General features: G+C 40.3%; 1 protein-coding gene across 7 annotated transcripts in view; it reads right to left on the bottom strand.

Moving 5' to 3' along the window:
• The window catches only part of LOC121941842 (nucleosome-remodeling factor subunit BPTF-like), a 58,232-nt gene that overhangs the window by 5,354 nt on the left and 39,405 nt on the right, over positions 1–13,473 (bottom strand). For all 7 annotated transcript variants that reach the window (XM_088075647.1, XM_088075648.1, XM_088075646.1 and 4 more), the window contains 7 exons: positions 13,362–13,444; positions 8,534–8,759; positions 7,788–8,152; positions 6,916–7,089; positions 6,447–6,639; positions 5,405–5,489; positions 1,772–1,958 (listed from right to left, as the gene is read on the bottom strand). In XM_088075647.1, coding sequence (XP_087931773.1) covers positions 1,772–1,958; positions 5,405–5,489; positions 6,447–6,639; positions 6,916–7,089; positions 7,788–8,152; positions 8,534–8,759; positions 13,362–13,444 — 1,313 coding nt within the window. The remainder of the gene's footprint in view (positions 1–1,771; positions 1,959–5,404; positions 5,490–6,446; positions 6,640–6,915; positions 7,090–7,787; positions 8,153–8,533; positions 8,760–13,361; positions 13,445–13,473) is intronic.

Consider the following 13,473-nt stretch of genomic DNA (forward strand, 5'->3'; position numbering starts at 1 on the left):
ATGTCACATACAACTCATTTAAACACCTGAAATGTTACGCCCCCCCCAGCAAAGTCATATGAATGCAAAGTATTGTATGACAATATAAATCCACCTGTTGACATAATCTTGCAGTGTGCATCCACCTAAAGCAATCACATCATGCAGCGAGGGCAATGCAGTGAGGTGAGTTTAGAGGCACAACCAGAGAGTAGAGTTATTATTTGCTGCTTCCATACAACCATATGTGAAAAAGCAGCAGTAAGAGCATTAAGGACATTAGGAAAAGAGTAAAACATTTGCTTCAGTCCGATTTGTAAAATGCTTCAGATAATACTGGGCTTTGGTTCTCAGCCTTCACCTGAAAAGTCTCAACCAAGCAGAATCAAGCACTAAGGTTTTGTTTTTGTAGAAATTAATTGGTGGAATCATAAAAAAAAAACTTGGCTTTTCACTTGGCTTATTTTGTGCTTTTTGGTTTTAGCTTATTATTCTTTCTAATAGGTACTAAGAGCTAAAATGTGAACTCCACTAAAAACCAGAGAGCAGAAAAATGCATCTTCAGTACATGATTAGAGCTGAAGCAGATATGTTGTTATGGGTGAAAAATCCACTGACTGAAGGCTGCATGAAGATACCAACGTGTGCAGGATCAAGGGTGTGAGTAAAAACTCATACAGGCTGCAGGAAAAAAATAGGATGGGTATGGAAAGGCATGCATACCACGCAGAGCCACAGTTTTCTTTGCTTTAAACGTTAACTGTGTTTCTGGAGATAGAAAAAGCCTGCACGTTGTATGAGCATTCAGTCATCACCCCAAAACAACAAAAACAAAAATATGACTTTAATGTTTAGAAAAAGATGGTGACCCAGGAAATAAAAGAGAAAGAATCAATGAACTCCACGAGCTCACGATACATTTTTTTCCCATGAGAAGTTCAATTTTCTAGCTCGCAATTGTGTATTTACCAAAACTCAGCTCAAAGCAGCATAGATGGAACTGGCTGATGACTTTGGCCTTGCTCAGACTGACAAGCAAAATCTGTCTGACCTTGTTTGATTTTAGAAAGCCAGAACAGCAAAGAAAAAAAAAAGATAAAATTTTATATATATATATATATATATATATATATATATATATATATATATATATATATATATATATATGTAACAGAATTTGAAACAGAAAATTATTATTATTATGAATATAGTTTTCCCTAATTTTTGGTCTATTTTCTAATAATCCTCCCCTCCTTTTAAAAACATTTTTCCTTTTTCTTTTGCAATTTGTTAAACATTTCATGCCAAGTTTGTCATTGTCTTTCCCCCCTATAATTACAGTACAAAAGATGTCAGACCAATTTGCTCAGCTTGTACAAGAAAGCCGATGTCAATCTAGGTTACAAAGGGTTAAAGATCACACAAATCTCGGGCACTGGGTAGCTCAGTTGGTAGAGCACGCGCCCCGAATACAGAGGCTACGTGTCCCCGTCGCTGCGGCCCCGGGTTCAAATCCGTCGCCGGCCCTTTGCTGCATGTCATCCCCGCTCTCTCTTCCACATTGCCTGTCATCTCTCTAGCTTTCCGATCTAGTAAAGGCTATAAAGCCCAAAAACATATCTTTAAAAAAAAAGATCAAACAGGTCTGATTTGTCGGCAGTCTGAACAGAGCCTTAGTATCATTTTTAAAGACTCTTCTGACCTAAGGACTCCCTGTCTTTAAGTCACCTGCTGCCATATTTGTGTTTCTTCTCCCCGTCAGTGCAGATCATCATCATTATCCCCATCTTACCTGCTGGCTTTGAACCCTTTGAGTTTCTGGACAAAGAAGGTCTCCAGAACCTCGGCACACTGGTAGAAGGGCGAGTCGCTGGGGTTGTAATAGCGGCAGTTGTCGAAGATTTTGGTCATGTCCGCTACGAACTCTGTCAGCTTGATGTACTCGCGCTTCTGTATCCTCTCCTCCATAGTGGAAAGGTCTGAGAATAGGGCATTTAAAAAACAGATTTGGTGAACAATTATATGCACAGAATGTAACAGAAACAAACATAAAAACACGCTTGTTAAATCGTGAACTCAGGGACAAACATCACAAAATGCGGAAGCAGCAGATAAATATCTGGCTTTTCTAATCGACATTGTTCCACAAATCAGCATGCCTGCTTCAAAGTAATTGCAGCTTATGTGGCATGTGTTTGACAGGCATTCAAATATGTTTCCTGGGAGCATAGTTCATCACTTTATATGTGACAGCAAAAATCCAAAACCTCTGCCAGCTTTAACCTCGATCGACTCAGCCTTCCAGATTAGTTACTGAGATCTGACCGATTTGTAATTCCTGAGGAGAGCGTCATTATCCGAGTGCTTCCAAGGCGAGGTCTCCCATAAAAAGGAGCTTTTAGTGTTACTAACCTGGTCAAATCAAGTTAGAAACTGAAAAAAAAACCCCACAGCTATCGAGGAAGCTAACAATCGAGGCTTCATATAATCTCCTGCTGCCGGGGGTTCGCTCTGAGGCTGCGTTTTAAACAAACATATCGGACTCTTAACCTCCTTAACCCCCACCCAGTTGGCCAGGGGCTTACAAACCTCATGGTCAATATCAAAGAACTCCTTCTTCTCTGTCATCAGATTTCATCTCAAAATCCTCCAAAAACTACCAACGGCTGCAGCTACACCAGCCAAACGCTCCCTCTTTTTTTTTTTTCCTGAAAACCAACAAGGTCTTTTTCTTGCGGTGGAAGGAAGAGGGGAGGACTAGAATTTCCAGGACCACGCCAACAGGAGCTAAGTGTGGGGCTGGTCCGTTTCCACGGGGAGCCCGGCAGACCCGGAGCAACTCATTAACGGTTTGTTTGTATGGAAGTTCAAAAAGGCCCTGCTGACGTAAGTCCCCATTTACATGGGCGGTTTGATCTGAGTTGGAGGGCTTCCTCCCTGCTGGCCTCCTGGTGGCTCGTTGCAGCGTTTCAGACACAGAGACTGGGTGTTGCTTCCAGTAACCTAAAGCAATTATGAAATGAAAACAGCACTACTGAGGCAATTTGATCTTCCGAGTAGGGATTGCTCACAATCCCAGTCTTGGTGATGTGCTGATTCACGAGTCATGGTCTTTATTTTTTCCTACATAACAGAGCCACAAAGTGCAACAGTTAAAGTATGTCGACATTAGTAAAGCCAGTCCACAAAAGATTTGATGTTTTAAGTTTGAGGAGCTCAGCGTTCAGAAAATAGGGCCTGCTTTTCATTATTTTGAATTATTTAATCTAGCAGGGTTCCTATAGCTTACGGTGAGTTAGATTTAAGACTTTCTTAACACTTTTATTGCCAGTAAAAGTAAAATTTAAGACCAATTCACAATAACCAAAACTGAGAGGGTGAGGAAAAAACACAACTGAAATCAATAACTTATTTGGTATAATTTTGCCAAAATGTGCACTTCAACATAAAACATTACTTTTTGGCCAAAAAATTATATGATCCATCAGATCCAGCATCAAATGCTGAAAAAATGTTAAACTTTCTAGAGTGGAACACCTGGAAAACAAACATCATATTATGTTGATCATGTATCCATTTAGTTTGCCTTGAATAAAGTTAGTTCCTTTTTCATTTAATCAGATGTGGTAAATGTTTATGAGTTTTGTTGGATCCTCTAAACTGATCTGCCTAACGTTAAATATGGAAAACTATTTAAAAAATAAATATTTCCAATTATTTTGAAATTTCACAATGCAATGTCAGAAAAAAGAAGATTTAGAGAAGATAACTTCTCCCCATGTCATAGCATTTTTAAGACTTTTGAGAGATTGATTTAAGACATTTCAATACCAATGAAGGCCTTATTTTTAGATTAATAAATTGAATGCCTTTTAAGACTTTTTACGGGTTTTTTGGGAACCCTGTCTAGGGCTGCAGCTTAATCAATTATTCATTATCTGATAATCCATCAGTCATTTATGATATCTGAAAAATGTGAGAAAACTTTTATAACAATATCCAAAAGCCTAAGGTGATGTTGTCAAGCTGCTCATTTTGCTCAACCAACAGTCCAAAATGAAAAGTGTTCAAGTTACTATTCATGGGTGGCAGTAGCTCAGTCCGTGGGGGCCTTGGCTTGGGAACCAGAGGGTCACCGGGTCAAGTCTCGTAGCTGCAGAGGTCCCAATTCATGCCCCTGAGTACTGCCGAGGTACCTTTGAGTAAGGCACTGAACCTCATCTACTCGGGCTGCCTATCCATGGACAGCCTCACTCTGACATCGCTCCACTCAGTGTAAAGGTCCTGTTTGTGCATTTGTGCATATTTTTGGCCTGTGTACATTTAATCTGCAGAATAACAACAGAGTGGAAAACTAAAATTGCCCCTCGAGGTACTGATAAAGGAATGCTTTCTTTCTACGAAAGAGAGTAGAACAACACATTCTTAAATTTGAGGAGGCTAAACCAGCAATTTTGGGGTATTTTATCTTGATAGATGACTTGAGTTATTACTTGATTTTTGCACTAAAATGTCTAAATGTCACTGAAACAGATGCCAAAAGCCGAAGAAGCACGGCTCGCTGACCCTTTCTGGAATGATCATTACTATTATTGTGCCGCTTTGTCATTAAATGGCTCACAGTGTTGTGTTTAAGGGTTTCCTCAGGAAAAATATCAGCAAGTAAGTTTTGATTATAAAAAAAAAAATCTGGACTTCCACCTTAAATTTCTACATTTGAATATGCAACATCTGTATAATGCTTCACATTTGTGTTTAATTTCTAGATTTTCCACATTAATATGAATTTTATTCCAAAACTACAGTGACCGATAAGAACAAACATGCTGCAACGGCCCAAACCATTTCTAATGAGATATCCCCCCAGAGGCCAGCAGAACTTTAATGTGTTATTGCATTTGTAGTCAGAATTTATTTATTCATTTATTTATGCATTTTTTAACTTTACATTGTTTCTGTATTTGCAGCCTGTTTGATGTGAGTGTACTTCTTTTGTCTTTCTGCAGCACATTGTTGTATTTGTTTTCTTCCGTACATGTTTTTTTTTTTAAATTGGCATAAATTCTTCAGCTGCAGCATGTTTTTTCTTATGGAAATGCTTTGGGCCATTATAGCACGTGTGCCCTTATTCTAAAGTCCTAAAGGCTATCAATAAAAAGCAGATGTATAAAAAAACTGGGTGAGTCGGTGATAAAACTCGGAAAAAAAGGAGGGGGATGCAGTAAAAGTGAGAACATTTAATATACTCAATATGTGCACACATAAAAGCACTCAGCAGCATAAAGAACACAGAAAAGGTGCAGAGTAGCTGCTGACCCAAATTATCTAGAGGTTAACTTCCATGGAGAGCAGCTGAGAAACCTTCAATTACAAATCTTGTTGTTAACATCGTGTTTATGTGCCTTTACATATTTCCTTCACTCACCCATTGGTTCCTTTATAACCCTGTAGTAGTCTGGGGCGTCGTTTGTGTCCACCGGCTCTAGGAATGGCCATGCCATTTTATGTGCCTGCGGAGGAGGGCGGGGCCGAGAGGGAGAGATACGGAGAAAGACAAGACACTTGAGAGAGCTGAAACCACTGAAGAAAAACAAACAGCACCATGAAAATGACACTGGAAGCAGGTGGGTCAACACAGATGTTCTCTCTTACTTTCGTCCACAATTCTAACTCTGCTTTGCTCACACATACACAGACCACTGGAGAGGAGGAGAAAATGAGGGGAGAGGAGGCGGGAGGAGAAAAGGAAAAGAAAGGGAAGCTAGAAAAAAAAATGCAGAGGCCAGGCAGCTGTCCAAGTAGCGCTCTGGGGAGCCGAACCCATCAGATAAGAGAGACACAGTGGACTTTTGTTTGCTGCTCTTACACTGTAGTCTGTTAGTGTTCGGTCTATTGCTTGTGATAAAATTACCGCTTCTGCTTCCACTACTGCTGAGTGTCCATGTATTTGTACAGTAAACATGCAGTGATGTAGTAGACACTAAAACCTCTCTGATATTTACATTCATACTGTAGCGTTTTAATAATAATAATAATAATATCTTTATACAGGAAAATGCAGCCCAACGTGCTTTACAACAAAAAAATTACATGCACCGCGTGCTTTGCATGATAAGACATAAAGACATGATAAAACCTGGATGTGAAAATCAGATAAGATCAGAACAGAATACATAGGATGCATCTTCACATAGATAAAACCCATGTGATAATTACTAATAAAAGTAAGACTAAAATGAGGATAAAAGTAGAATGCACAGAATGCATACCATAAGATGGAAAATAAAACCCAGTGAGATAATACTAATAAAAATAAAGCTCAAAATAGATAAAAGAGGTGCAGCAGTGCAAAGCAAATTGCAAAAGCAGTTAAGTCCGAGCTGGTTAAATGCTAAAGTGAGGAGACACCTGAGAGGCCACAAACATTTGCATGCACACGTTTGTGCTTCAACAATGAATCTATTTACCTGTAAGGAACGCAGGATTCTCCGCAGGCCCTCGTAATCCTTGTCAGTGAGCGGCGTGAAGACCGTCATGGCGTCCTCCGTTGACTGACATTGCGGGCACACGTATTCATCTATGTGGTTGGCCTCGCTCTGCAGGATGCCCACACAGCGACCGTGGTACCAGTTCTGACACCGGTCACAGCCGATGTAGAACCTGGGTGGGCAGGAAGTACTATTACTTGTGATGTAGGGCCCTTTGTAATGTTTTTCAATGTGCTTTATAAATAAAGAAATTATTATTAATAATGAAGTTTGATTCTAAGTGTGTCATGCCAGTTGGCAGCGACAGATGTCTGGTGTGGGTTTGAACTTCATGTCACATACTTCTATTGAAAATGACTTGAAGCCTGTTGCTGTGTAACTGTGTAGTGTGAACACTGCATGAGGCAAACAAACATAACCACAGACACACACTCCTGCAGCTCCTTACTGGGACTCGTCGTACGGCGTCTGACAGATGCAGTAAAGCTCCTCTGTGCTGCCCTCCTGGCCTCGTTTACACTCCACACAGATGTAGTCGTCCATCTTCTTGGCCTCCTTCTCCGTGATGCCGACACAGTCTCCGTGGTACCAGTTGGTACACAAGTCGCAGCCAATGTAGAACCTTCGGAGGGAAAACAACGGTGTTTTAACCAATCACCTGCTGTAGAAATGGACTAGTTTACAGTATGTCAATAAATATAACAAACATTATCATGGCTTTTAACCATTTTTAAACCGTTTTAAATCAGATGTTGACTTGCAGTAGATTATATTGGTTTTTTTTTACTTTTATGTTTCCGCAACATCTGAAGACAGTGATGCCTTTATTAGTTAAAGGGACACAGTGAAAAGAGAGAGTGAATATAGCAGAAAGGCAACATGCAGAAACGTTTTTTTGTGTCTTACGCTCTAGTATATGACAGAATTGTTGCAATTAGCAAATAAGGTTAGGAAGTCGGCTGCATAAGTGACGTCTGAACATCAACTTTAAACAAAATTCCATCCCTCATCCTAATATTGATTCTATGACCAGTGCTTGCTAACTGGCTGAATGAATGCTCTACACTTGCTGCTGCAGTCTGGAGGCTTGTGTTTGACCAGTCTGCAAAGTGCAGTACCGAAAATCTACTCTTATAGTTTCTGAAACACTGAAAAGTACATCTGCAGATGAAATGTGGGTTAATTTCTTACAAAAATTCCTGGAAAAGTGTTTGTTTGGATATTAATAATTCTTAATCGGGGAAATCTTTATCTGACGCAGAGTTTAACTATGGCTATGAAAAAAAACCATCTAAATTAAAAAGTACTGCGTCATCATACTTGGTCTCGTCGTAGGGCGTCTTGCAGATGCAGTAGAGCTTGGTGTCCTTTTTGCTCTCCTTGGTGCTCGTTGTTGAGATCATCTTCTTCTTCTTGGACTTTGCCGACGTCGCAGTCTCCCTCTCCCTCTCCCTCTCCTCCTCCCTTTTCCTCTTGTGTGTGGCGGTGACGCTCGTGGTGAGGTGGTGCTGAGAGGTGATGCCATGTGTGTGTGCCAGATTATGCTGCTGCTGCTGCTGCTGCTGCTGCTGGTTGTGGGCAGCAGCGGCGGCGGCGGCGGCTGCGGCCTGGGCAGCCTGCTGGGCTGCAGCCTGAGCTCTCTCCTTCTCCCTCCGAATCCGCAACAGGTCCCTCTTTAGCTCCTCCTGAGGAGTGTAATGTCAGGGCAGATGGGGTTAAAATGGAAAGAGAACCCCTTTAAAATTTAAATTCTGTCATTTATGGTTAATGTTTTTAAGGGATGTAGGTCTTTCAACATGAAACCATTTTCTTATTTTCGATGCACTTCCTTGTTTTTTTTAAATGTTTTTTTTCAAAGATTATTTTTTCAGGCTTTTGGCCAGAATCGAACCCGCGAAAGCTGCGGTGAGGACTTAACCTCTGTACATGGGGCGCCCCCTCTACCAACTGAGCTACTGGGCACCCCACACTTCCACGTTTTAAAAATGTATACGTCAGATGATATATGGACAAAGATTACTCCCTAATTTTTCGCTACTATCTAACCTTCCTCCCTGCCTCCATACCTGAGCCTCTAGCTGCAGCTCCTTGTCTAGAAGCGCCCGCTTCTTCAGGATCTCCATCTTGAGGCTCTCTTTGTGCCGGTAAAGGAGCGAGGAGAGCTTGCTGGCGTTGGCCAACCTCCTCTTTGCCTCCACAACCTCCTCCTTCTTTCTCCTCTTGGCTGCCTGTCTTTCATCCTTGTCTATTCGGTCCAGGATGTACTTCATGACCTGGTTGCAGACGATCATCCTAGACAGACACAGACAGGAGAAAGGACAATGGGAAAGGAATCAATTATAGACCTTTTAACTGTGATAGGATCAGAAATGCATATTGTCTAGAATAGTAAGGTACTGTGTGCTGAGGATAACCAGCCGCTTTAAACCAATAATGTATAATCTCGCCTAAAAACACAACCCTGCAGAATCTAATGAGGACCCATGTGAAAAAGGGTTGTGGTCCATTCAGGGTATTTTTAAGGCAAAAACTACATGATACTCCTGCTGAGAGAAAAGGATAAAAGAGCAGGGAGGGAAAGGATTATCACATATCTGAATCTTGAATTCGGACAGTCATTGCAGTTTAAGTCACAGAGGAAGAAAGTTATCCCTCTGACACACCACTGGGCAGGAGTGGAGTATTAATCCAAACAATGCTTCAATGTTCCAGAGTAAAACCTGCACGGTTATTGGCTACTTTGAAAATGTGGAAGTTGAACTTTCCACATGTTAGAAATGGCTGTGCGTGTCAATGAACAATGGAAGCATTTCTTTCAACACAAGTCCTTGAGGTATTCTGGTGGCTTGGTTGTGCATCTACAAAGTCCAGGGTTTGGCTAAGAGTTTTCTTGTATCCCATCCTTATCTGCCTCTAAATCTGCCCCTTCTGTGCTGTGAACTATCAAACAAGGGGTAAAATACAAAAACAAAATTTTAAGAAATTAAAAATGTTTTCCCTCAAAACCAGTTGGAAATGCATAGGCAGTAGATGGTTGCAGCTTCTCAACTAGAACTACCACCTATTGGTTGCATGCCCCTGCAAGCCTGTCAAGATGAGTTACAGTTTACATTCATGTCTTTCCAGACTTATATGTAGCCACGAGGATGCAAAAACATGTTTTGCGAAGTCAGTGACCTTGACCTTTAACGACTCAAACTGAATCAACTCATCCTTGAGTCCAAGTGGACCTTTGTGCCAAATTTAAGGAAGACCTTCATAAGATATTGCATTTGTGCAAATAAGATTGATGCAAAATCAGAGCGAAGTTGACCTTTGACAAATATAATCTAATAAATTCATTGCTGAGTCTAAGTGGATGTTTTTGCTAAATTCAAGGAAATTTCCATTTGTGTCTTCTTGAGATATTGCGGTCATGAGAAAAAGAGGTTGAAAGGTGTAGTTAATCACCTGGACCACTCAAGGTCATAAAACAGTTGACAATCGTAATTCAACTGTAATTCAATAAATTACATCTACCTAACATCCCTGAGTGGTTCAGATGATTGAACACACCTGCCATCATAGAGCTCATCAACCTATTGGTGTGTGTCATGTTTAAATATAGGTGTGTTTTCATTTTTTCAAACATTTTTTCCTGACAAAGATCCAAGTCGGAACAAAACGTTATGGAATAAGTGTGCAGGCATGACTTTTTTCCTCATGAGATTAAGATCGACGTAAGTCACAGTGACCTTGACCTTCGGCCACAAAAAGCTAATAAGTTCATCCTTGAGGCCAAGTAGACGTTTGTGCCAAATTTGTAGAAATTCCCTAAAGGTGTTCTTATGATATCACACCACATAAATAAGACAAAAGAGGTCACAGTGAGCTTGACCTTTGACAATTAAAATCTAATCAGTTAATTGTTGAGTCAAAGTGTATTTGTGCCATGTTTAAAGAAATTCTCTCAAGGTGTTTTTGAGACATCTCATACAGGACAATGAGATGGACGCCAGCTGGTCATAGTGAGCTTGACCTTTGACCACCAAAATCTAATCACTTCACGCTTGAAGTCAATTGCACATTTGTGTCAAATTTGAAGAAATTCCCTTAAGACAATTTTGAGATATTGAATTCATGGGAAGGGGACTGGCATACGGAAGGACAGACGGAGAACCTGAAAACAAAATGCTTCTGACTTGACAGACCAATCACAATCAAACAACATAGCCTTTAAATATCCTGAACCTAAAAGCCATGCTGTCGTGTCATTATGCCTGTGAGAACCATGCAGTCAGAGTCAGTGGGCCACGTGTCTCACAGATGTTAGAGGGGTGTTTGGAAGTCCAGTGTTTATTTGTATGAGACTTTGTGCTTTGGTAGCATGGAAGTGGAGCTGAGGGTTGGAAGAGAGGCACGGTGAGAGATGGACAGATAGATGACGACAGAGAAGCCACACTGCTCTTGTAAACATGGGAAAGGGAGGAAGAAAGGTCATGCACGCAATTTCTAGCAAATTAAAATGCACATGGGGATTGATGGCCATGTCCTATATTGTGATGACATAACTTCCTGCAGATTAAAAAGGAAGTCCAAGAAATAATAAACAATAAGGACGAAAAAAACTTGGATACTATAGTCTCTCCACAAACATTTTGTCGAAATTGAACGTCAGTATATCACAGTAAATTAAGACATTTCATGTCTCTGTGTCTCCAGTATGTTCACTTGTGTTCGCTAACATTCACAACTGAGATCGAAAATTGCTGGTTCATGTTCAGCGACTGCAGGTTGCGTTCAGTTTGTGTGAATAGCGCACTAACGCATCCATGGCTGCTGAGGTCAGAGATGGGCCAGGGTTCCCACAGTGTGTACACTCAAGTACACACTGCAAACGCAGCGTGAAAGTGGAGGAGACTAATGAAACAGGACACAAAAACACACGCAAAGTGATGTCAGAGTTCCAGGTTATTACTAACTGTTTTGGAGGAAAAGCGAGAGAAAAGGATGACATGAAGAAATGGAAAAAGGATGAAAAATAAGCGAAGAGACGGACAACAGACAGAGCTACTGTAGTGATGTCACGGTAGTCTGGGTTTGGTATTTCAGGTTTGTGTGAATGGCTACAGTGTTGACACACCGTCTGTGGACATAAACACATGGTTGTCAGGGTTACCTGTAGGTCAGAGTATAATCTACCTACAGCATATAAAACAAAAGGGACGCCTTTCTAAACATCCCACTACTTTGACTTTGATTTTATAGAGTCTGATTTTATAGTGCTAGCAGTAATAACTTCTCTCTTTAAATTGCACCTATTTGAAGGTAAATGTAGGCTTACAAACATGTTAATACTATGGGTCTTTAGAAAGTATGTATTAACTATGCACTGTGAATGAATGTGAAATGAATGCTTTTCTAAAATCTAAATCTAAAAAAAACCCCAAAAACTCTGCAGTTTAGGGTTCCACAGATTATCGCCCTGGCCGATTATCTGGCTCTCTATTTAGCATTATCTGTATCAGCATTTTATTTTAATGATAGCCAATAAAATTAATTAACTAAATAAATTAACTTTACTTTCAGGGATTTTTATTTATTCATTTTTTATTTAAATTTCCACATGCAACATAAAATGAGATTACTGTGAATTTGCTGTATATGATGTTGAAAGTCTCAGTTTTGATAAAACATTTGCCAGAGGCATTTAAACAAAGTTTTGTGTTGTTTTATGTTTATATTATATTCCTAATTCTGAATATTCACGAAAAGATGTTCATTTTCATCGGAAATGCATATCCGGTCCAAATATCAGTTGATTGTCTCATTAACTACTAATAATCAGTATTGGTATCTGCCCTGAAAAACCAATATCAGTCAAGCCCTACTGTAGTTAACAGTCTGTCAACAACCGCATTTGTCTCTGGAGTGGTAATAGGATTTTTTTAAAAAACAATGTAGTCTCGTACAACAGTAATCCCGCTAAATCATCACGTATGACCCACTGAAAGCGTGTGATGTATCTGCAGAGACTCTGCCCTCTGCCTGTATTTTCTTATTTTGCTGTTTTGTGTTCAGGACATTTCTGGGCGTCGACCTTTGGGCAGTGGTGTGTAGCCCCGTCTATATCAGCGCCCAGGGTGTGAGGGCGGGACTCTACAAAAACATAGCAACCTGGTGCCAGATCATAGGCAGCATCCACGAGGAGCCAAGTGTTGTGTTTACAAACCACAAACAACAGCTCTTACTTATTCCTCCTTTGAAAAAGCTGTGCCAACAATGATACCACTTAGAAACGCTAAGGGGGTTAAAACTTTTCCATTTCTACTTAATTATTTTGTCTCACAATGCCAAACTAATAATACCTTTTATATTAATGTGTAAATTTAGTACACCCCTAAAAATCTGATTAGGGTTGGAAGGGCCTTGTGTGATTTTATTGTGCAACTCGTCTCATTTACACACGGGTTCATCTTTGTGTTCTTGCTTGTAGGGTCACAGTGAGTACATGCAGCTGTTGGTGGTTACACACCCAAAAGTTCTCACGCTGTGTAGTACCTCCCAACGTGGTGTTTGGACAAAAGGCAAATGAAGAGAGGAGGGGATCGTGTACAGACTGCCCGAATAAGATCCATACGATCAGAACATGAACACATACGAATTCACAGAAAAATATCTACCCCCAAAATAAAGACCCTAAGCATAATTTCTGGGCTCCTACTGTTTCCATTTCTAGATTACCTATGTTTTCTTCTAAAATACAGTGTATTCAGTATGTTTGGTGAGAAAAGTTAAAACCTTCCAATGACCTTAACCACGTCAGTATAAACACTTGTCTTATGAAATGACACCTTTGACAAGGTGCAAAATATCAATATCACTCACACACAGTGACCAATACTGGACACAAACCTTTGATTCTCTTCTCTCTCCGCTGGCGTCATGGTCTTTTTCTGTTTTAAGTGCTCGATCACAGCGTTTTGCTTCATTACCACCTGAAACAGATGTCACAACAAACCATGTT

The sequence above is a fragment of the Plectropomus leopardus genome, chromosome 3 (assembly GCF_026936395.1).
Source record: "Plectropomus leopardus strain MGB_pleo_1.0 chromosome 3, ASM2693639v1, whole genome shotgun sequence".
NCBI classification, from domain to species: Eukaryota; Metazoa; Chordata; class Actinopteri; order Perciformes; family Serranidae; genus Plectropomus; species Plectropomus leopardus.